This window comes from Juglans microcarpa x Juglans regia, chromosome 5D (assembly GCF_004785595.1).
Source record: "Juglans microcarpa x Juglans regia isolate MS1-56 chromosome 5D, Jm3101_v1.0, whole genome shotgun sequence".
Taxonomy (NCBI): domain Eukaryota; kingdom Viridiplantae; phylum Streptophyta; class Magnoliopsida; order Fagales; family Juglandaceae; genus Juglans; species Juglans microcarpa x Juglans regia.
In genome coordinates this window covers 6,518,903-6,544,658 of record NC_054602.1, presented here as the reverse complement: position 1 = coordinate 6,544,658, position 25,756 = coordinate 6,518,903, and the positions used below count along the sequence as shown (strand labels likewise).

Here is a 25,756-nt window from a genome sequence, read left to right as displayed (position 1 = left end):
ATCATTTTTAGGATAGTTTTTTTACAATCGGACATTCTTATAAAAATATCTGATGTAAATATAGATTATATTTGAATTTAGAAAGTATTTCATCTTATCTTATTTTATCATTATAATTTTTTTAAATTTTCACACAAAATATAATAAATAATTCAATTTTTTTAAATCTCAATTTAATTTTTTCAAATCTCAAAATAATAATAATATTAAAAAATAATATTTTAATAATATTTTTTTAATTCATATCTAAAATTATCTCATCTCATATCATATCTGAATCTAAACTGATCCTATTTGCAAAAAGAGTCGTGAAAATTATTATGTATCTATTATTACCCTTTGGTTGTATTTCAAAGTAGATGCCGTGGATCATCTGAGAACGTGCATAACTTAGGAGCCAGCTAAGTGCACTTGGAATGCTATAAGAGGGAGTCATGGTCGATACAATGTATTTGGTACATACCATAAGTGAGGATTTTGAGACCATTTACTTTACAATTATGGTTTGTGGAGATTTCTTTGAAATGTTCGAAAGCGGCAACTTGCGCTAAAAAGCTTCTATGAATTGCAATTTAAAATTAAAAATTAGTCTCTTCTATTTTTGTAGATGAGATGAATTGAAATAAAAATTAAAAGTTGAATAAAATATTATTAAAATATATTTTTTAATATTATTTTTATTTTAGAATTTAAAAAAATTAAATTATTTATTTTATTTTATATAAAAATTTAAAAAAATTATAATAATTAAATAAAATAAGATAAAATTTTTTTATAAAAGTGAAGGAGAGCGTCTTACTGTTTTCAAAGTGGTCTGCAAAAGAAGGGGGTGTGTCAAAGGTTTATTCTGATAGCCTTTAGCTTGAATAAAGGCTGTGTAGTGGTTAAATATGGATCAGAAATTTTCAAATCATCTCTGTTAAATTCTGAAATTGGGGATAGGTTAAGGTGCATCATTAGAGCTCAAAAACCAACAATTTTCTGTTTAAGGTTTTCATCGGAGGGCTATAGATTTATTGACTTCAAGGCAAAGCTAATGTAGCATATGGATTCTAGGATAGAAGACAGTTTCCATATCAGAGCCCTTTTTATGGGCCCTCCCCTCCATTTCTGCTCACATGTTACCCACTACCATCTATCTACATCTGAACCTATTTAATTGGTGGGCCACGTTATGGATGAGACATAACTAAAAATAAATAGGCAATCAAAGTACTTAAAAACAGTGTTAACTACCTTGTTTTCTTGTGGAAAATCTTTATGGTAGCTGACAAGTAAAATAGTCCAAGGTCAATACGAAATTATAGACATCGAATCAAATCATATGAACACTTATCTTAAGAGATTAGTATGAAGAATTTTTCTTAGTGTCATTACCTTACTTTTGAATTCCATGGTTTACTCCCAAAAGAATCTCCTAACTTCTCCAACTGAAGAAGAAAAGAAAACAAACATGAAACAACCACCCCATTCAAAGTTTTTAGTCTTTTTTTCTTTTAGTCAAATCAAATGTTAGTGCTTTTATTTGATGATTTTTTTAATTACCAGGAAGTAAATATTTGGTTGCATATATGGAAATAAAAACATTAAGGACTCAACTTTTGCAAGTTAGGAAACTGGGAGAATCTCTCTCTCAATCTCAATTGGGATACTAACTCAACTCAATAGTAAAAAAAAAAATTGACACTAACTTTGAGAACTTAAGACATATTTAGAGAATGAGATGAGATAAAAAGTTTACGAATAGTAATAAGATGATTTGTAAATAGTAGTGAGATCGTTTTAATTAATTATTTTTTAGATTTTAGAGAGTGAGAGAGAAAAAGTTGAATAAAAAATATTATAAAAATATAATATTATTAGAATATAATATTTTAATATTATTTTTATTTTGATAATTTGAAAATATTGAATTGTGTTTTATTTAAAAGATTGACAAAATTTTAATACTTAATTTAAAAGTGTTTGTATTTAAATAATATTATTTTAAAAAAATAGAATAAGACCAAACATATTTCCAAGCATTCCCTAGTATTTACCTTGTAAATTGGCTAGTAGAGGCAGCTTCACTGAAGTCAAAGCACCTCATGCACAGACCCAAAACCAGAAGAGATAAAAGTAAAAGAAGTCTTTCAGACCTCACTTTCCAAAGAAATCTACAACCCACATGATATTTCTTGGGGATATTGAAAGATCACAAACCCTTCTCAAAAGAAGATTTTCTCCATGCCCCCATTTCCCACCCTCCCTTCTCCCGATTCAATCCAAACAAAGCCATCTCTCTCTCGTTGACCCTACACTATAGTAGCCACCACACCAACTATTAGCAGCTCTTTCATTAATCACGTTTGGCCAGATGTTGCATTCTGATTGAAACACGCAGGCCGGGTCACCCCTGGCAAAAGGGTATTGTTTTAGCTTACTTGGCCGTCCCAATCGTACACCCACATGTGTCACCCATGAGTCCCCCCAACCTTTCAATCCCAACCCCAAATTATTGAACTCGGTGAAGGGGGAAGAGAGGAAGGGGGCCTAAATGATGAATCCAAAAGGCAAAGCTGAGTGAGATGAGATGCAATTATTCATGCCATAGATTTCATCCTAAGCAAGTCGTCCGAAACAAAATTCTCCCCCACAAAAGCAGAAAAAGAGAAGGGAGAGAAAGAAAGCATAATATAAACATCATTTGCTTAAAAAAAATTTTAGGTGACTGATTCCCACTCTCATTGGGATAGGCATAAAGGAAAAGACCCTTCTCTCTCCTTTTCTTTCCTTCTCTCTCTCTTTAGTCTCTTCTATCCTTCTTCCACTTCTCCTCCTTTCTCTCTCCATGAGACACCTATAGAGGGGAGAGAGTGTGAGAGATAGAAAGAGGAGCCATGAAAAACACCATAAGATGCTGCATCTCTTGCATTCTACCATGTGGAGCTCTCGACGTAATTCGCATAGTTCACACCAATGGCCGCGTGGAAGAGATCAGTGGGACAATCCGAGCTAGCGAGATCATGAAGGCTTACCCTAAGCACGTCCTCAAGAAACCCTCTTCTTCCTCGGACGATGGCTGCGTCCCAAAGATTGTGATAGTCCCTCCTGACGCAGAGCTTCAACGTGGAAAAATATACTTCCTTATGCCCGTGCCTTCAAACCCAGAAAAAACTCGATCAAGATCATCAACGAGAAAGAAAAGAAGAGAGCCCGATAGCAACGCCAACAACGCTATGGCCATGACGAACCTATTGATATCAGATCAGTACTTGACTGAAATACTCTCGGAGAAGATTTCCACGCAAAGAGATCGTAGGCGAGGTCGTGTTGGCGTGTGGAGGCCTCACTTAGAGAGCATTTGTGAGTCACCAAGTGATGTCTAATGGCGGATTTTGGTTCTTCTTGTGATTCATATTTTAAGGATCATCCATTAGGCTACTTCATAATTCCCATTTGTTTCTTTCACTTCCTTTTTTTTTTTATCGTTCTTCTTCTTCTGCTGCTGCTTCTTCAACCTGTTTTTGCACTTTTGTTTATGGCTGTATATATAGGCATATAAAAGAAAAATAATGCAATATTCTATCAGAGTTCAGAAATTATGGTTAGTACTACGAGCAGTTTTGGTAGGATTTCGGCATCCGATAAGGCCATAATCAGGTCACCGTTACCGGAATTCGGATTGTGATGTAATGAAAGTGAGATCAGAGGGAAGTCCAAAGCATTGTGGGGTTTGTGTTTTGATATTGAAAGAGAGTTCTCAAAGGTAAAAACACTGTTTTTGAGAGAGACCCACTTTTACTGTTCACTAGTGTACATTTATTTATCACATATATCAGCATATGAATAAAAATTAACGGATGGTGATTGCGCTATATTTGATCATTGAGATAATCTTGTTGAGCATTCAACAAGCAGATAAATGCGGTAGTTTATTTGCAATACAATATATTATTGCTGTATCCACGGACATGGCTTGGCTACATTCAATTCAATAAGCAGATTAAAGTGGTAGTTTGCAAGTACTGTTCATCCTGGTTGTATCTGCAAATTAATGATGCAATCCTGTGATCATCAACTCCATGATTAATGGAAGAATATAACTCTTTCCAGTAGTAATATAAAATAAACATATCATATATGTAATGGGGAAAAGAGAGAGAGTTGAGTGAGATCAGTAATGACATAGGATGGATCACTGGCGATAGTTTTGATCATTAATTTTCATCCAGTCATCGGTTTCTGTAAAACTAAATTCAGCCGATTTTCTTCCGTGAATCCTGGCATGATTCCTGTTAGAAAAATACCCCATATCACAGAGATGATTAGATGAGGAGGAGGGCAGGAATGAGCATGCATCAATTGCTGTGTTCTCTCTAGACTATGAAATCAAGAGTCAAGACAGACAGGATCATACCCATATCATCTGATCTGATTACCAAACCATATCAAAGAGATCAGACCAATCGACTGCATATGGATTTTGATAGAGTGCAACCCCATGAGGTAGTTCTCCATAATATTAATAATCAAATAATATTTATTTATTAGGATAAACAAAGTCACTTTCGGGTGGGATGAAATGAGAGTCCCCACATTGCCTTTTTCCACCATAGAATAATGCAACTCTAGCCTTGCACTAACAAGTGGGCATGTCTTTAAGCATTTTGTTCTCTCAGAGATGATTAGATGGTGCCAATGGCATCCTGTAAAGCTTTAGGTAATTACAGTTGAGTTTGACCCCCTGCATTGGCTGGCTGGCAGATGGTTGAGCCTTGAGCAAGCCCATACATGCATACATACATTTTGCCGAGCAGTTTTCTCGAGTCCCACCATCTGTGCCAACAAAAGGTGTTACTCATCGGCTTCAGATATCATTGCAAAGTGATCAAATAAAATGATGGAAAATGCTAGATGTCCCGCCGGAGGATTCCTGAGTTTAGCAATGTACTTCTATAAATTTTTTAACATTTTTTTAATAATTTTAAATATTTTAAAAAAATAAAAAATATTATAATATTATTAAAAAATATTTTCTTAATCACGAAGTAAAAAAAAATTATTTTCCTGATTAAAGAAATATTTTTTAATAATTGTTTTTTTTACTTTCTGATTAAAGAAATATTGTTTTAATGATATTTTAATTTTTTTTTATTTTTTAAAAATATTAAAAAATTTATATAAAAAATAACTTTAAAAAAATACATATAAAATAATACTACATCCCAGGGATGTAGCATTGTCCTAAAATGATCTATGGCATGTCAGATGTACCTCCAGCAGTGGATCACTTCAATACAGATATTCCAGCAGACTTCAAAAGCAAAATGACTTTTTATGATTTTCGACTCACTTAATTTCGTTTGCATCCTCAGCTCATTTCAATTTATTTTAATTTATTATTATAATTTTTTTAAATTTTAATACAACATATAATAAATAAATTTAATTTTTTCAAATTTTAAAATAATAATAATATTAAAAAGTAATATTCTAATAATATTTTATCATCTCAACTTAATTCAACTCAATTTATTTTAACATCTAAACACAATTTTAAAAAACTGAAAAATTTTCGAGAAAGGAAAATACATGGAAATCAAGTTTTTCAGGAAATGAAAACTATAAACTGAGATGGCAGATGAATGTAGTGAGTTTTTGTAAAACTTATCTTTTGATTTAACTTTTAATTGATGATTCATCATTTTATAATGCTTTCAATCTTAGAATATCTCCATCAATATTACTCTCTCATTACTAAACTCTACATTTGTTGATTAGACTGTATAGCTCAACTCTAAATAATCTTGATGGTTTAAATAATAGAATTAACAAGTAAACACTTTTTTTTTTTTTTTTTTTTTACCATAAAGCCGAATTAAAGCTCATTTAAAAAATTTTAAATGAGTACCCCACCGCCCCACGTACCAAAACATAGGTTCTAAACAAAAAATAAAAAATAAAATAAAATAAAAAAGATTTTTTCTTTTTCATTGAAATTGACCCATACCGAGGTTGGCCCAAAGGTCTATTGTAAATGTAGGTCCCAAGCTTTCAGGCGGTACTGCCTCGCACTTCGGCCCTCTGCATCGATCGTAAGGGTGGTTGTCCTCTGGCTTTATTATTTAGGAATGAGAAATAAAATGCATGTGTCGCGTACTTTTTATTTTAAAAATTTTAAAATTTAGGAGAAACATGATTAAATTATTTTTTTAATAATGAATCTCACTCTTCTTTAAACTAAATACATTGAGCTTGAATACATTAGCCCCGTTTGAAACTTGGACTTCTCAGTTTAGTTTAATTTTAAGTTGAATCTAATATCCAAACATTCAACTTTCAAATTACTAAACTTTTCTCAACTTGAAATCTTTTTACACGTGAGACTCACAATATTTTTCAACTCAACACCTCTTTACATGCAGAACTCATAACCTTTTTTCAATTTTTCATAAATACATATTAATTCATCTTAACATTCAAACACATCTAAACTCATATTAGATGGGCTTTACAAAACTCATTCTGTCATCTCAACTCAATATTATTCATAAAGAATTCAACTCATCTCAACATCCAAACAAAGCATAAGATTGTATATCAATTGGGTAGTGATAGGGTTACTATCATTTTACTACCCATCTACTACTTATAATATATTTATTTTTTTAACATTTTCTTTTAAGTCTTTTTTCAACATCCTTAATCATTAAGAAAAAATTAAAAAAATATATAATTTTACTAATAGTTACTTCCTTAATCATTAAGTAAAATAAAAAAAATCAAATACAAAAAGAATAGTAAATGAGTAGCAAGAGAGTAGTAACTAGGGGTATAAATTTAAACCAAAAAACTGAACCGGACCGGACCGGTTGGTCTGGTTTTGGTTCCGTAATTTCCGGAACCGAACTGGACCGGTTGAAAAAAATATATATATAAAAATTAATTTTACATGTTATACAAAATATTTATATATATATAAGTTTTATATATAATATATAATTATATTTTAAATTTTTATATATAATATATAATTATATATCATAGTAAATTTGGCGTCGAGTTTGTTGAAGTTTATTAGGTAAATTCCGAGAAGGGAAACTAAAAGGAAAAAAAGAAAAAAGAAAAACAAGAGATTGGAGTTGACGTGGATGTGGATGTGGATGTGGTCCACACAACAGTGGCACACTACCTGTTTCCCACACGCAATACGGAACCTCGTGGTTAGGATAGGAGAGAGGGGTTTTCAAACTCAAAATTCTCCCATGATGAATGCCTCAACATTAGTCAAAATTTCACCAACCCTCTGCCAACTAATACAAAGTCGAAACATTACTAGGTTTTTTTAAAATTATGCATGGCCGGTTATTTTCATTGTCTGAAAAATATAATAGATATTACTCGTTAAATGGATTGGTTGATTTTTTTTTTTATTGCTTATATATAATAGTATTATCGTTTTTATATTTTAATTTCAATCTACTTTTATTAGATTACAATAACAAAATTATTTAATTTTTTATTTAAGTTTCTAAAATAAATATTTTTAGTAATTTGAAAAATTGACAAATAAAAAAATACCATTTATGTAACAAAATTAAATGAATAACATTAATTTGTTAGTCTATAAAAAAAAAATGCGGTGAGAGAAGTAGCCTAGTTCAAGTGGGAAATCAAAACGGAACAAGCAACAGCGGAGAGAGATCAGAGGCCCACGTGAACCGACAAGCCAACGTACATGAGTTAAAAACCGCACTTCTGAAAAGCTTGTACACGGTAATTGCCAGCTCGACGGGATCTGAGCCGAGCCGAAACTGTACAACAGCCCAAGCCGCTAGCGCAATGCTCGACACCCAAACGTCACGCGCCCACCCCCGGCGACCCCTCAACGGCTCGACTGTACCGTATGACCCCACCCCCCCTTCCCCTACACTTACGGCTCATGCGCCCGGCACTTCATCGCCGACCGTAACCCCACTTTTCCCTCTTTTCTCCTTTATTCCCTGACCCAACAAACCCCATCCCCCCATCCGAGAATATCTTCCACAACCACCACCAGAGCTCCGCGATGGGCGACCTTACGGACACCCTAACGACGCCGCCCACCACCCATTCACGCCCTTTGCCCGTACGCGAGGACTGCTGGAGCGAGGACGCCACATCCACTCTGATCGACGCCTGGGGCCGCCGTTACCTCGAGCTCAACCGGGGGAACCTCCGTCAGAAGGACTGGCAGGACGTGGCCGACGCCGTCAACGCCCTCCACGGCCACACCAAGAAAACGCACCGTACCGACGTCCAGTGCAAGAACCGCATCGACACCATCAAGAAGAAGTACAAGATTGAGAAGGCCAGGGTTTCGTCGTCCGACGGAAACATTGTCTCCTCTTGGACTTTCTTCGAACGTCTCGACTCACTCATTGGATCCAACGTGTCCGCCAAGAAGCTGCCCCCTCAACCGTCTCCGTCCTTGTCTCCATCTCCGCCGGTGGCAGTTCCTATTTATTACAAGAAAACGACGCCCCCGCCTTCTACTGCGATCGTGGCGTTGCCGCAGAAGAGGCCGACTCCGGCTATGGACGAGGGGTTTTTCAGGAGGAACTACTCGGCGATGGCGGCTGCGGCCGCTGCTTCGGCAGAGGATGACGTCGAGGATGAGGATGATGAGGAGGAGGAGGAGGAGGAGGAGGAAAGAGAGAGCGAGGAGGTGGCGGAGAGAGAGGGGATGAGGAGGTTGGCGAGGGCGATAGAGAGGTTCGGAGAGGTGTACGAGAGGGTGGAGAGGGAGAAGGTGAGGCAGATGGTGGAGTTGGAGAAGCAGAGGATGCAGTTCGCTAAGGATTTGGAGGTGCAGAGGATGAATATGTTCATGGACACGCAGGTTCAGCTCGAGAGGATCAAGCATGGCAAGCGTTCCAGATCCAACGGTGCGGGAAATTTATCATCTTTCTACTATTTCTTTTCGTTTTAATTAATAGATTTGGGGCTTTGGTGCTTATAGATATAGATTTATTACGGAATTCTATTGAATCGTGCGCATAGTATGGTATTCAACATCATCTTGTTAAAACTCATTGCCTAGTGTATCTCGATGATGCTGTTTTGTGGAAGCTTTATATCATGTTGATGGTTTTTGGGTATAAGGGGACTGTCCCCGTAATTGTTTTGTTGGTGTGTAAAGGAGGTATTTTATAGGAGTTCTTAAATGCTCTAAAAGTGACAATTGCAGTGAGATGGTGGTTATACTTTTATCAAAGAGGTTAATTGAATGAAAAGTTGTTAATAAATTATTATCAAAGAGGTTAACTATGAGCTGGCACTGTACTTAAAAAAAATCAAGCGAATTTTGAAGGTGGCATTGTATTTCATCAATCGCCCAAGCATTTTGGATGTCAGGATGGCAGTAAGTGAAGGTCTTTGTTTTAGTTGCATTTGTTCTCTTTGAGGTTCTGGACTCACCACGATAGGGTATCAGTGAGGTCCTGACCTTGTTTGTGAATTAGTGGTGATCTTTTGGGCCATGAAGCATTTCAGGTGCTTAATGGTTGCATGCTTGAAATTATATATGGCTGTTTGTGTGGGCAAATGTTCATTCTTCCTATGCATTTGCAGGATGGTGTCATTTGTTCTTAGAATTCTATAGTATCTAACTATTCAGTTAGTTGTTCTCATGTTATTGTGGACGGATCCTTTCAGTTAAATGTCTTTTTAAGGTTGGGTATTTGGTCCTGGATTCATGCATCAGTTCTTGACAATGAAACCTGCTTCTCTGAGCTTTGAAATGATGGTGTTAATCATATATGTGATTGCCTTGTCAGGATGGGGTTTTGATTTAAGGGGGTTGTTCAGTGTGTGGGATTAGACAAATGTACTTAACCTCTTAGAAGTGCTTTCTTGTTATTTTTTCTGGTGTATGTTTTGGTGACAGAGTCCTTGTGAACCTTGGTATTGGCTGTCAGCTATGTCTTTGACTAGTCTGCTTGTGTTGTATTCAGATTAGGTGGAATTATGAAAGATGGTTTCTTTTATCTATCAGATAAAGGGTCATGGCTTGGTTTTTTGCCCCATAGTCGCATTGCTTGGTCTACTTTTGTTTCTTAGTTGCCTGATTGTGCACTCATCCTACTTACTACTTCTATTTAAATTGCATTAGTTTGATGCCAGAGCCATATGGTTTTAGTGTTAATGTTATCGAAACTTGAAGATTCAGATCAGCAAGGGCTGTGTAGGTTATGAGAACTTAAAGAGCAAGATTGGTCTATCCTTTTGTTGAATATTTTGGTGTTGTATGATTTGTTTAATGAGATGTGTCAGCAGGTTCACTCTGCATAAAGTAATGCACCGAAAATATGCAAAACTCGACTCCTTTTGAAGAAGCATACCCAAGTGTTTTTTTTAGAAGTGAAGTAAGTTGGGGCCAAACTTAATAAAATTCTAATTAATTGTTGTCGGTGACTGACCCCCAATGTACGACGATATTTTGGGAGATTCTGTTTTTTGAGAACTGTGAAATGGATAATGGTTGCGTGATTTGAGTTGATCAGGAAACCTGTTGGGATGGTTGGAGGCGTGTTTTCAGATGGAATTTTCTTTTTTGGGTTTTGGGGCCTTCTCTCTCTCTGTGGCTGGGGAAGAGACCAGGGGGGCAGGGGAGGGGGGGAGGTGGGGCTGAGCTTGTTTTACAGTTGGCTGTCCAATACATGATGGTGTAAGCAATTTACTGGCATTTCAAATTGCTTGGAAAATCTCATTCAACATTGTTGTTTTCATTCAATATGTTCGAGCTACTCATTATTTCTTGGTAGAGAGAGAGAGAGAGAGCGAGCTTAATTCCTTTCTTGGGGTACTCCTTGTTTAGTTCATCTACTTTGTTATCCAAAGCTGGTGTCAGCAGTAGAGAATGGCAAAAATATAATAGCTGTATTCATATTGGCATGAGTTTGAATGTGAAAATGCCAATTGACAGTCATACCTTGCAGTTTTCTTAGAGATGTTGCTGGTTTTCTATGGGTCTCTTGTCGGTATTTCTTGATTTGGTATTGTTGAATTAGAAACCTGTACATACCAAAAAAAAAAAAAAAATATTATAGGAGTGACTAAACAAACAAAAAATTTTGAGTATCTAAAGAAACAAGTTGCTTCTGGAGTCCTTCCTGATCGTGCCTGTGCATAGTTTCTTTCTTTTCTTTTTCTCTGTGTAATCAGTTTTAGTTCTGAATTGATTTTTGTCACAGATATGTATAGCTAGCCATGGGAGAGACAGCTTTGCGTGGGAAGCATGTGTAACATCTCTCGATTTGACAATTGTTGCAACGAAAGTACATATTGTTCCAGCTGATACTGGGATCTGAAAATCTCCCGCAGATGATGAGGTTAATGTTAGAGCTATCTCATTGTCCTCTTTTATCTGAGCCAACCTTTTTATTTTCTTTTTGCCCACTCCTAATTATAACTTAGTCGGCCTAAGTATGGCCCATTAATGTATTTGACTCTTAACTGTAATATACCCTCTCGATTTGAAAACTACTGCAATTTTTAGCTTGATTTGTCTTTATTATTTATATATATTTAGGGTCGTTCAGAAATCTTTTCCAGAGGAATTGTTTATTAACGGTTGAATCTTAGTATTTCTGAGATTTACATTTCCATAGCATAGTGTATAGATCGGTTATTAAGCCCTATAGGACCACCTGGCCCAAGTGGGTTCTCTTATCCGATAGACATCATCAATATCATCGTCTTTAGGATATTTGTGGCTTTTGCAGTGGTCAATATTTACAAGGTATCTTAATTAGGGGCCCTGTTTTATAAAACTGGAACTAGGCGAAGTACACGAACAGGCCGGTCAGGAGCGGGAGGAAGTAAATAAAACTATTTTCACATATTCTCAAACTATTTATTACTATTTATAAATTATTCGCTATTATTTTTACTACTATTCACAGATCATCTGAGATACTAAGGTTGTGTTTGGATGCTGAGGTGATCTCAGATGATTTGAGTTGATCTGTGAATAATAGTTTTTGTGGGTCTCATGGAGATGTATTTGAATGTAAATAGGTTGATATATGTGTTTGAATGTATGAAGTAGGTTGATGTGAATTTAACTTTTTTATAAGAAGTTGAAAAAATAGTGGGTCTCATCAATGATTGGATTGAAATGAATTGACGTTCCTCTTAACAACCAAACTAGTTTAAGCTGTGCTTGCAAGTCTCTAGCAGTTCTTGCTAGTAATCGTATGGAGTTTATATGTTCATTTATCACGCGCTCTCTCGTCTACTGAGCTCTTATATATGTTTTGTTGATACTATGATTTGTATATCTTATTATGGACTACTGAACTAAATATTCTCAGCAAACAGTTTCGTTTCTCCGAGGGTTTTTGTTTTGGCTCGCTTAATTACCTTCACGATGATCAGTACAAAGCCCTGAGTGGATCTACCAAAGAGATTGGGAAGTGAAATGTTTTCGGCCTTATTCTTCGTAACCAGATCAGCAACCAAGAAGCAGTAATATTAAGCAATTTGCGGAGGGTTTAGGGAGCACTACGACTGTTTACCCAGGTTCCGGGTATGCCGGATTTAAGACCTGGGCCGAAATCTGGATGAATGCGGATTTTTTCGGTTTTTACCGGTTATTTGTTTTTTAATAACAAAAGTCTTTATGTTATTAATTTTTTTCAGGAAAAAATGTTGAATTTTTTTTTAATCAAAAGTCCTATATTTTATTACAATTTTTTCAAGAAATAATGTTAAAAAGCAAAAAGTTTTTACCATATAAAAGCTTATATTTTTATCATTGTCCATAATGATAAAAAAAATCAAAATGAAAAACTAGATTTATGTTAAGAATAACTAAGGCTATAAATAACTAATTAACTTGTTAACTAAATGCATGTAAAAAAAAAAAATCTATATATTTTAATATATAGAGAGGATAAATTAATTAAAGTCTACCATGGGAAGAATTTAATTGAACATTACTTTACATTATATAATACTATATAATTAATCAGCACGTACGTACCTACGTATAACGCCGTGTGATTCCAGTTGGCCTGGGGAAGACCTGCCAAAATGGAGGAGTTCATGGCTCCTAAATACTGAAAAAGCTCCGACTATAGGTGGCAAATCGTGCTAGTGTCGTGTTAAATCATGAACATTCGATTATATAAGTCAATCCGAACTCAACCCGTTAAGCTAAACGTATCAAGCTTCTAAATTTAAACCCAACTCATTTAGATAACAAGTCGTGTCGTGCCACATGTTTTGACCTGTTTAATAATTAATTAGAAATATATTAACACGACATGACTCATCCAAAACTGTTTGTTTCATATAAATGAATAGAATTAAAATGCATAACTTATTTGACCTGATTAACATAATTTTTCATAAAAGTTAAAATCTATATTTATTAATAATTACAATATCTTAAAAATTATATATAAATATTTTTCAAGTTTTAACATATAATAAAACCAATATTACAAACCATACAATAGAAAATATGAATATAGGTCTAAAATTACAATCATAATAATAAAAACATAAGCATACTAAGAAATACTAATATTATAACTTAACAATAATAAAATTTTAATTTTGAAATAAATTCTAAATGGGTTAAAACAGATTGATTTTGTGTTAAGCGGGTTGACCCGTTATTGATCCGTTTATAAATTGTGTCTTAACGGGTCAACTCGTTTTGACGCGAACTTGTTAACATTAAACTCAAACCCACTAATTTCATGTCATGTTTGTGTTGGGTTCATGGGTCATATCACATATTGCCACTTGTAGCTCCGACATTCTTCGATCTTGTGCTAGTTGTTTAAGCGATAAAATTTTATATATTATACTATCATCTCACTTTTATCCTACTATACAAGATATAACACATTTATTATTATTGGATGATAATAAATATGACATATCTTATATAATGGAATGAAAGTAGAATAGTTATGTGACGTATAACATTACTCATCAAACGATTACCTTGCATGGGATGGGATGGCACACGTAAGTACGGATTGTCTCCTTAATTTGAACTAATTGCCTAGATTTGTTGGGATAGCTAGATTTGTTGGCCACGTATATATTGAAAATCATCTCATTCTCACGCTATAGGGTAAATAAAAACCCTATGTACATAGAAGGAACCTGTTTTTATATGAAGGAGAAGTTCAAAGTCCTACTATCTCTGTGAAATATGCTTTACTTCTCTATAAAGAATATGATGAATCCCATAATTCCTCTGTGCAGGCCCTGGATATGATTTACAAGTGGCACCCTCCTTCAGCTACAACTTTAAAATTAAACACTGATGGTGCTGTTTTTGCAGACTTAGCTTCTTCAGATATAAGGGTGATTTTAAGAGATTACCAAGGCAAAGTGCTACTGTCAGTAAGTGGTAGAGAGAGTGTTGTACAGGATCCTATTGAAATCGAATTACTTGCCATTTTGAAGGGTCTGCAACTATGCATTCCAATGGGTATATCAAAATTAATTGTGGAATCTAATTCTCTATTGAGTGTTCAAGCAATACAAAGTATGGAGGACCCTACGTCAATGCAGGGCAATCTGATTTATACTATTAAGGAGCAAATGAAATCCATTCCTAAGATCTCAATGCAACATGCTAACCGATTATCAAATAAAGTTGGGATGGCTTGGCTAAGCATGCATGGTTTCAAGACTCTTTAGCAATTTGGGGGAATCAAATTCCAGATCCTATTGCTCTAGTTGTTGAGTCTGAAATGATGTAATTTGTTTTCTATTTTCTGTTACACAGTCTATGAGCATTTAGCTATGTAACTTTGCTTTCCAGTTAAGCTGATGAATACAATTATGGTTTCCATTAAAAAAAAAAAAAAAAACCTATGTGCAACATTTTTTATTATTTTTTATACAGTATTTCACTAATATGATAGGTTGCGTAACTTTTTTTAATTATAGAATAAGTGTTTTAACCAATCAAATTAATAGAGTATATAAAAAATACGTAAAAATAATTATATGTAACAAAACTCATTCGTAAATAATGGTTTTTCCAACCAGAAATATATAACTGCCATCACTACAGCAAATAAGCTAATTAACTGTATGTACCAACATTAACATTTCTTATAAAAAATAAAAAACAAAAAAACAACATTAACATTAAAAACAAAAAATCACCGTCACAATCAAATAAAAAATAACTGTGCACTGACGTCACAAAAGGTTTACAGCATTTTCAATATCCAAGGTTCGGTCTATCGTTCAAACCTAACATAAACTAATAGAGTTTATAATTAATTTTAACAATCTTATTCAGGTTGTAAAATGCTTTACCCTGCGGCCAGTATATGAGGGTATTTTAATAAATGTATATTCATTGCAAATAATAATAATAATAATAATAATAAAATATTCAAATCGCATAAGAAAATAATTAGTAAATCACATTCTACACGATTTCAAAATTCTTGAAACAGTCTCGTTTATTTTTACAATCATTCTAATCTTATCTAAATATTATAATTTTTTCAAATTCTAACATAAAATAAAATAAACAATTTAATTTTTTTAAATTCTAAAGCAAAAATAATATTAAAAAAATATATTCTAATAATATTTTATTTAATTTTTAACTTTTATCACAATTCATCTAATTTTATCTGATCATCTCATCTACAAAAACGAACGAGACAGATGAATCGTGATGTATTAAAAGTAAGGACGGTGGGTATCGATCGACTTGCACGAGTGAACGAGTATGAAGTACTGTAGAACATGCGAATCTCGGAGCAAACAATTAGTTCTGATCGATCTGTTCATGGCAATTACACATGATCAAACAATTAGTTATGATCTTATTGATCAGAACATGATCAAAATTTGAGTTCACAATTCATCGATAAAGGCCAATATATATATATATACACACACACGCACTCTTTAATGCATGCCGATCGAAGAAGTGATATATGTATTTAGGCGTACTGAGTACTAGTGTTTTAAAAAAAGTCTACAACGTCATATATATAAAATAAGAACTAATTATAACAAGCTGGTACGTACATTTGCAGTTAATTAAAAAGGGTTTGCCCTTTGCGACTAGCTGACACTTAATTATAAGAAGATTAGTCAGATTTGACTCTGACTGCATAACACTTTTTTAAACGGGAGAACCATGTCTTGAAGCGCAGACGAGCTAGCTATATATATAGACTCTTCAATATTAATATTTGTAAACCTTCCCGTGCATGCATGATCATGATCTTCGACCCCTTCACGTCTGACCCCTGCAAAATAATATTATTATTTTTTTGGATTCATCTGCAAAAGTATATATCTTCAATAACACAATGCTACACATGAAAAACTTCAAGAAAATTCGAAAGCTGATCTAGATGTATTTCGCTACGTACTCTAGCTGTAACCCTTTATCATGAGCATCCATTTAATGGTCAGGATAAAGAACATAAATAAATGCAAATTACATATATATCACATGCATGTGAACTAGCTTGACCTGCTTACTATCTATATATGACGTTTCATATACAATACAAGGGGCACCTGACAATGCCGATCCAGTACTGCCAGATCAGCTAGCTAGGCTAGGTAGATTATTCAACCTAGCTAGTAATTAAACTAAAGGGGCGTCTCCAACAGTAAGGAAAAGCAGCTTTTCTAGGGCTCATGGGGATTGTGCCTAGCTATGTCCACAGATTAGCTCAGAATAATTTACTCAGGGACTTAGGGTTACATCCAGTTATTTGTTCTGCTATCGATCTCAAAGTGATCATAATCAAAATCTCCAAAAGAAGCTAGCTAGCTAGCTATTAATTACCTAATTTGGAATCCAAACATATCCTAATTGTCAGTAAAAAGATCATCAAGTACTGAAAAATGCGACCGGAGCTACTTTCATCCTTATTTTTTGACCTTTTTTGGGTCCTCGATCTGTCTGAAACCTTATTCCTCTCCTAGACTCTTAACCATAGTGCTGCTCAATCAGAGGATACGTTTTCTCGTTAATTAAACTCAATTATAATCACTATATATATGTATATAATGTATGTATAACCGATCATCTCAACAAACAAAATCTTAAGCTCTCACAACGTCACTGACGACTATAACGAGTAATGCTATTAATGTTCATGATTTTGATGAACAAGATCAAAATCACACAACCTTGCAATCTTAGATCTATAATTAATACGTGAATCAAATAGCATTTCATCCTCTAGAAAATGACATAAAAGATCAGTGAAATCTTTTAAGTTAATTTAATCTTGTACATTATATTTATATATATATATATATATATATATTTATATATGGCATTTCCAAATTTCCCCTTGGACCTCACTAGGAATGTGACTTTTCTTGTTTCTTTAAATAATTCTGCATTCAACTATAATTATGTTTAGCCTTCCCATGGGAGGGCTCCCAGGACCCGCCACCACCCCCCGGGGGCGCGTCTCAAATTTTTCCTGCAGTCTTAAACAGGTACCTCTGATCATGTATTGGATTTTTCATGGAGTCCTGAACAGGTACTTCTCATATAATAAGGAGAAAAAAATGAGTGCGTACGGACATGGTCAGATATATGTTGGAGTCTTGGAGAGCAGATGGATACAAAAAAGACACATTTCGGGGAAAAAAAAAACTGACTTATATATATATATATATATGAATATACGCAATACATATACATTCACATGCTCATACAGTTCAATTAATGCATAAATATCACATACCTGACCCCTAGCTAGCTAGCTTAACTAAAAAAAGAGTAGTACTACTACTTGTACTACAATTTTTTTTTTCGCCTCATTCAATTACCAGCTAATTGATTTGATTTGGATAACATCAATTGTATTGTGTGGTCATGTTCACCGGTTGCGTGCCCTACACCTCAAATAAATGGGAGAATGAATAAAAAATAAGGATTTCACACCTAATCATTTGTGCTTAGAAAAGTAAGGATGAAGATCAAAGTCCAAGGCTTTAATCCTGGCCTCTTGTTAATCCTTATTTTTGCTGGAAAATATAAATTGAAATCGTATTTAAAACTCATTACATTAAGGCTCTTGAAAATACTATATATATATATGAATAGTGTATATATATAATATATGTATGAGTAGTGCTATTTAAAGGCCTATTAATTGACACCATATACTATTTACGTGACATAATTTAATTCGTAGGATTCAGATTTTAAAATTTTATTTTCTAAATTAGATTATGCCACTTGGATGAAAGTGTGGTGTAAAAGTCTTTAAATATAATTATTATATATATATATATATATAATTAGCAAACATTTTTTGCATATATTACCATGCACGTTTGATCAGAAATACAATCCAAAATTTTTAAACACATTTTTTTTCTGTTTAGATTTTGGTACAAAACAAAAGTACTTGCATTGAACAATATGCATGATATATCGAGATGCATCCATCTAAGATTTATGTGTTTAAAAACTTGTCGACACGGTCGGTCCTCGATCCATGTATTAATTAAGGACTGTCAGTTATGAAGATCAGGGTGTAAATTGAACTGTAATTTATTCATATTAGGTACTGCAAAACGGACGAGAAGTACATGATCAAGACAGTATTTGCTTGGCTGAGAGCCTCATGAGATTATAGTTCCATTTGCTTAGTTAATATAATTAACTACTGCAAAATAAAATATTGTCTTCTGGCCTGATCTCATTTTAAACTTGGAAATATAGTCACAAAAGTAATTTCAGATATAGATCAGAAACATCAAGTACTGCGCGTAGTACTAAGAATAATGAAGAATGACAGAAATGCATGATGATTACCGCTAGCTAGATCAGTCACTAAAACAAATTAATAACCGGAAAAAAGAAAAAACTGGGGGACAATCAACAAGAAAGAGAGTGATCCAGGGCAAACACTCGGGCATTTACGGTACTTAAACTAGCAGGCCGGCCAGTACAAGTAGTACTGGCTTGCAATTTGTACGCATTATTTATGCTTTTGTTTAAGCAATCTAACTAATTAGAAGGAAGTAATTTCTTTAAAAATAGACAAAAGATGAAGGAAATGCATAGTACTATATATATATATATATATATATGTATATATATATATATGGAAGTGCATGCATGTATTAATGATTTGTTTATATGCTCATGAGCATTCCCACGTAAATACGTATATAAATCACATGCAACGTATGACATATCGTACTCATCCATGGGGAACACAAAAATCTCTCTGGATCAGAGAAGAGACAAAACGAGTAATTAAAAAGTGAGAGTGATCAAAGAGATCATATAATTAGCTAGGAAAGCTTACAAGAACAGAGTTTTTGCATGATTAGAGAGAGAGGGGGGGGGGGGGGGGGGGGGGGGGGGGGAGCATAGTTGCCCACTCTAATTATAGCATCTAATATTAGTCACGAGCTAGGGTCTGTAAAGTTCACTAGCACAACTTTCCAGTACCCTTATCTACTCTATGCCTAGGATTACGCAAATTAGGGTTTCGGGATCTGCGTCTAGGGTTATATAGGAAGAAATTGAACCTAGAAGTGGGGTGTCTGGTTTCCAGTTAGTAGGATTAATGTCCAGTACTGAGCTAAACTCTTCCTATTCTTTCCGGCCGTTAACTGATTAGATCCGATCTAGAAGTACTATTATTCAATTTTCATGAAAGATGAATTAAGGTGACTCGATCTTATATAATATGCTTTAATTTATTACCCTTATTTCCTAAACCCGCCCATTAATTAATCAATTATTCAGTTTGTAAACTTGTAGTATTATTTTGACGAAATTTACCATTAATCCGAAGAGGCCAGGGGAATTAAGCTGCTTGCTTCAAAGGCCTTTGCCTCGTCGTTGGCCTTAATTTGAATCCTCTTCTTCTTTTTCTTCTTATATGGAATGCCTCTTGCTTTAGCTTGACACTCCTTAATTTCACGCAAATACACCCGAATAGCTCCGTTTCCAAACGGGTTCATCTCCGGTGAGCCGCCATGCTCCTCATAGGCAGCTCTGAGCCTTCCGATTAGCGCATCGAGGCTACCCCAAGCCTGCTTGAGAGGACATGTGCAGGGAGCAGGCGGGTCAGGTTGGCCGAAGAAGACGCAGCTATTTAAATGAACCTTAGTCTTTCCAAACTGGTCGAGGTACCTAAGGAAGTCCAGCACATGGTTGAAGTTGCACTGAGGGAGAGAAACCGGGGGCGTTTGATTCCTCAAGTACTGCCCAAAAGTGTTCCAGTCTCTCCTTTTCTGAGACTCATATCGGCTCAAAGGAGCTGGTTGCTGCTGGAGCTGATGGTTGTCGCCGGTGGCGCCGCTGGATCGTGAGGACCCTTCCGCGGAATCTTTTCGTCTATCGCTGGACATGATTACTGGAGAGGATCCAAGTGTGTTTTGTGTATTTTTGGCAAGAAATGGGAAGGGAAAAGGGGTAATTCAGGTGGTGGAAGAATATAATGGGATGTAGTAGTAGTGGAGAAAGACGAAAATCACATCTTGGGAGGAGACATTTCGTGGGCCCTATGAAGGTGCTTTTGCTCCTCTTTTTCTTCCTTTCTCATTTCATCAAGAATTAATGGCACTATATTATATATATATATATATATATATATATATATATGCACTAACCTTATTTTCTACTTTAAATTAATCTACAACTATCTTATGCTATCATCAATATAATCATAGCGTCATTATTTTCATTTTGATACTCCCTTTCCAACTCGGTGCATGACTCGGAAGTCGGTGCAAATATATAGTCTTCATCAAATCATGATCATCAGCTAGTGCAGCAAGGGAACTCGTCCTTTCAAAACATAATTAAACTACTTTAGCTTTAATTAATTTATTACTAGACTTATAATAATTAACCAAGTTCTACAATATTCTGGAGTAGTCTTAATATTACACTTATCCTTGTTAACTCGGTGAGTTAATTTGACTCAAAGCTGCAATTAGATAAAATCATATTCTGCAAGAAAAAATTTATATAGATCATTACGGTTAAAAATTAATTACCACCACGATGATTCATGATCACTCATCACCACTAATTAAAAAACTAATGATCATGGCCATTAATTATACATGAGAATAATACATATATTAATTAAAGCTATATATTAATTGCGCGCTCATGACTTTAATTTCCTTAATTTTTATTATTATCGTTTTTTTTTTTTTTGGGAAGGGAATGCTTCGGCGAGAAGGGAATGCTTCGACAGATTTTTTAGCCCGATTAGGAGCGAGAGGATGCACCCTACAATGGCTCCCTCAAGATATTCCATCCATACTCAAAGGGAGATTAAGAATGGACAAGCTTGGCTTGCCTTATGTTAGGCTTGTTTAAGAATTTTTTTTTTTTTTTTGGTGGTTTCTGTTTGTTGTCTGGAATGGAGGTTATATACTTAGTTTGTTAAGTTTTCAGGTTTGAATGTTGTTGAGAAGTGCTTTTGTATGTATAAAGTTTTCTTCCGTTATAAGTGAGGCTTATTAATACAATATGGAGGTTCTGTCCTCCTTTTTAAACAAAAAAAAAAAAAAAATGCAAGATTATTATTAACACTTGATGTCTTCGATCGTCGGTGTCCCTGTTCTCAAGATTTACTTTGAATGAGCATAAAAGGTGGGGAATATATCAGAAGTATCCTTAAATCCTGCTTGGAAATTCTAAGCTTTGTGTCAGTTTTTCGAGTGAAAGTACATGCAAGAAACGACAACATTTCATGATCATTAATATATATCCATCCAATGCAAGCCAAGAAAGGGCCTATACATGCAACAAATTACTTTGGTATTTTTAATTAAGAACTATTAATTAAGCAGCTAGCTTGTACTTAATGGTTAAACTTTGGAAACTGTAGAATCTTTAAGTAATTAAATTACTTAACCTGAAATTGTCTTAACTCGCTGTTACTGCTGTTGGAAGGGATTTTTTCCTTCCAAAGTATGGCAAAGAATTTATGCTGTTGCTGCAGTACTGGATGTGGGGTCCTAAATATTTTTAATTAGTTTGTTGAATTGACATGTTTATAATAAACTATACACGTTTAAGTTACTGTATACCTGTGATGATCTTCTTCTTTTTTTCCTTATCATACTTAGAAAAATAGAAATCTGGACGAAGGAAATTAATTAACTTCTTGATTCCCGATAATTGAGCCGCTTGACAATTGAAATTAATTGATCTAGTACTGCCAGTAAAAATAAGTAAATTGTATAAGATAAATTAAAATAAATAAATAAATTCCGAACTCTTACGACAAAGAAATTGAAGAAACAAAAACGAATAGTTCCCTTAACAATGATGGTTCATATATATATATATATATATATATAATCGGTGTTGAAGAATACAAGAAACTGAAAGGAGAGTATTGATGGAAATTTGAGGGACATCTTTGTAAGATAGTTACAATAAGTTAATAATACTCGATTAATATCGGTACTGTTAGAAAAAATTAGCTTTATTATGAAAAACTAATAATATAAACTTTGTGATAAAACCTTTTTGTTTCATTGTTATAAAACTGTCAGTTTTTCACCCGAACAGAAAAATACTTTTATCACAAGTCTCATAGTTTGATATCAACCACAATCAAATCGTACAGATAAAAAATGAGGCACAAACTATATCAAGAACCGAAAGAACAGATATCAAGAAAAAAAATAAAAAATAACAGAAATATAAACTGCAAAAGGAAATAAAAGGATATAAGAAAAGAACACACCGATATACGTGGTTCGACCCTAATGGTCTACATTCATGACAGGAATGGCTTCAGAGAAGCCACAGAGATCCTTATTTATAAAAGATACTTCATAGAGAAGTCTCAGTACACCAAAGTTACAAAATTCCTCAGAACTCACAAGAAATCGCACTAATTTCTTCCCTCCAAGAGCAAACCCTAGAAAGCCCTAGAATCGCCTCCCTTCTCTGCTCTCTCTCTCAGACTGCCGTATTTATACAAAACGAATTCATCCGTCTAGGGTTACAAAGGAAATGAGATATATATGTATCAACAGATGCTACCACGTGTAGAGATCCAATGGTTCAATATACAGCCTTTCAGATTAAAGAAGTCACGAGCATCCCACATGCTTCCCTTATTAACTCTGCCTTATAAGTTCCAGAATCTATCACTTAAAAAACAATTAATAAGAGAAAAAATATATTAGTAATAAACAACAAATAAAATGTATTGACATACATATTACATGTACTGATCATGTTTGGAGTCTGGCGCTGTCTTTAGAGTGATCATGTCCCTGTCGTATGGCAGTACTACTATATCTGTATTACCTCCTGGAGAGTTTCCATTGTCAATGACTCAATTATTCATTAGGATCTTGAAAACGGATCATGCGTATAATTAATATATAATTATATTATAACTTCTTGCTAATTAAGTTACATAGAAACTTAATAATTTCCTCGATCTTGTGCACCAAACAATAGGCAGGTTTGATTGTAATGAAACATGATTAATTTTACATATATAGTAGTCCGTTCATGTATCTTTCTTTATTGGTACTGAGTGTCCGATAATAGCATTTCGACTATTTTTGAGAAGCGTATAAAATAAATTTTGATGATACGAATCCATTGAACAATTTTACCATTAGAACGACCCCAAAGTAAATGCATGTATTACCCGATCATCGTGTATGACTGAGCTCTTTCACAGTCACTAGTGGTATGTTCATCGGTACGGTACTACGTTCCTTTCAATTTTCCAGTACTACCGAGAGCACCAATCTGCTTTTATGAAGAGTCACTTCAGTAGTATCAATGTATCATTGAACGTACTACTCTAGAGCCTAGATAGAGGTACTACAACAAAAGGAAGAACCTAGCTAGACCAAAAGGAAGAAGCTACGATGGTTCCTATTTTTTTAAAAATATATTTCTTAGTATTTAAAATAAAGAGGCTGTTTTAGATATAAAATGATTTCATATACAGATGAATGTATAACGTCTTTTTTTTTTTTTTTTTCCGTATATCTCTCCTTCTTTCCTTTTTCCTCTTTGTTTCTGCTCTCTCCGTACCCGCAATGGTGGTCGGGACCACCTTAGAGTCAACAGAAGCCGCCAACAGTCTAAGCGAACGATGATGTTGTGATACTTTACCTGATATTTTTTTTTACTTAATAATTAAGGAATTTATTTTTAATGATATTATGAATTTTAAAAAAATATATATTTAAAATGATTAAAAAATACATGAAGAAAAAGAAAAAATAAAAATAAAAAGCAAATGCACTTGTCGGGAATGCTCAGTGGTTGTAATACTATTGCCACCCTACTATTAATTCACTCTCTAAAAATAAACTAATTATTTCTGGATACCTATCTGTATAGATGATATTATGCGTACGTACAAGTCACGTTCTCTCTTTCTCTCTATTATTTATAAATACAAGTTACGTACGTTCTTACGTACACTATAAACAAGCATATTTCATGGGATCGAAAATCTTCTAACCGGTCGTTTTGATAGTACTTAAAAAACAGCCTAATGAGATATTACCATGTAGACCTCATCGGAAACTTATCTTGAACCACAAAACATAGCATACCGCCCAAACACCCTTTCCTCTTCCAACCCTACGGACTTGTCAGAGCCACCTTTCTTTCCTCACCCAAGGGCGGAACTATCTGAAAGCCCCCACTAAAATTTTTAAAATTTAATAAAAATTAGGTTTTAGAATGTATTTTTATAAAATAAATTATATAAAAATTAGTATATAGCCTCCCAAAATTATTTTTTCTTAACTTGGTCTCCCAAACTAGATTTTCTGGTTCCGCCCTTGCCCTCATCGAACGATGACGACTGCAAACGCCCAGACCTACCCTCCCAGATCTGACCCTCTCTCCCAAGCCCATCAAACACGTGACCCCAGAAGCCGATGACCAGAACTGGTGTGGTGAACCTCTCAACCGACGATGAGACTTCAAGCGGCGACCCTCTAGGCATCAAGATCCACCACCTCCAAAGGTCAAATCCCTCTTTTGTTCTCAACTATTTTAACAAAAGTTTGAATGCTCTTCGGCTTATGTAGAAAAAATCTCATGAAATTAAACAAAGAAAAATGATTTACACACAACATATTGTACAACATTTTACACAACAATGTTTTAAATTAGGGGTATTTTTGTAAAACATCTTATAATAGTAACACTATTTTACAAAAATGCCCTCATTTTATAATATTGTTGTACAATGTGTTGTACAATATATTGTGTGCATATCATTATTCTTAAACAAATATTTAGCGATCAACGAAGAACTAATTCCACAATGCTTTAGATATTCAATATCAATCACAGTCTTATTTAAATCATACTTCAAAAACAACTCTAAAGACTTTAAGATCCTAACGATGTCTTCATTGGAACCTAGAATACTCTTCAACACCAACATTGAAGGTTCAATCTGATTACCGGCACTCCGAGTAAGAATCCATAGATCATCATGTACAATCTTGGCAATGCCATCGAGTGGCAAGAAAACCCTTAATTTTCAACCAGCCTTAGTTTATCATTAACCCAAATCCACAAGAACCATTTTATACGAAGGTGTCCCTTTCTGTAATGGTAAATAGAAATGTGGTCCCAATGGCGATGGAGATAGACAAAGAACGATGACAGTCTAGTTGCGGCGGCGAAATGGTTGACGGTAGTGGGAAGAAAAAATTGTAGCGTCTGTGGAGAAGAAGTCGTGAGAGTGAGTTGAGAGAGAAAAAACTG

The 25,756-nt window shown here is 34.4% G+C and overlaps 3 protein-coding genes across 3 annotated transcripts; 2 read left to right on the top strand and 1 right to left on the bottom strand.

Moving 5' to 3' along the window:
- Positions 1 to 2,501: 2,501 nt before the first annotated feature.
- LOC121266136 lies at positions 2,502 to 3,570 on the top strand. Its single transcript, XM_041169870.1, has one exon. It carries the CDS (start codon positions 2,880 to 2,882, stop codon positions 3,366 to 3,368), a length of 489 nt encoding a protein of 162 aa, XP_041025804.1. The 5' UTR covers positions 2,502 to 2,879; the 3' UTR covers positions 3,369 to 3,570.
- A 4,098-nt stretch (positions 3,571 to 7,668) lies between these two features.
- On the top strand, positions 7,669 to 11,523 carry LOC121266134 (trihelix transcription factor ASIL2-like). Its single transcript, XM_041169868.1, has 2 exons — positions 7,669 to 8,909; positions 11,217 to 11,523. The coding sequence occupies exons 1-2, from the start codon at positions 8,051 to 8,053 to the stop codon at positions 11,228 to 11,230; spliced, it is 873 nt and encodes a 290-aa protein (XP_041025802.1). The 5' UTR covers positions 7,669 to 8,050; the 3' UTR covers positions 11,231 to 11,523.
- A 4,418-nt stretch (positions 11,524 to 15,941) lies between these two features.
- On the bottom strand, positions 15,942 to 20,527 carry LOC121266135 (protein LIGHT-DEPENDENT SHORT HYPOCOTYLS 10-like). The gene is made up of 2 exons (XM_041169869.1): positions 19,802 to 20,527; positions 15,942 to 16,274 (listed from the first exon to the last, which is right to left on the bottom strand). The coding sequence occupies exon 1, from the start codon at positions 20,371 to 20,373 to the stop codon at positions 19,804 to 19,806; it is 570 nt and encodes a 189-aa protein (XP_041025803.1). The 5' UTR covers positions 20,374 to 20,527; the 3' UTR covers positions 15,942 to 16,274; positions 19,802 to 19,803.
- Between the last annotated feature and the right edge of the window lie 5,229 nt (positions 20,528 to 25,756).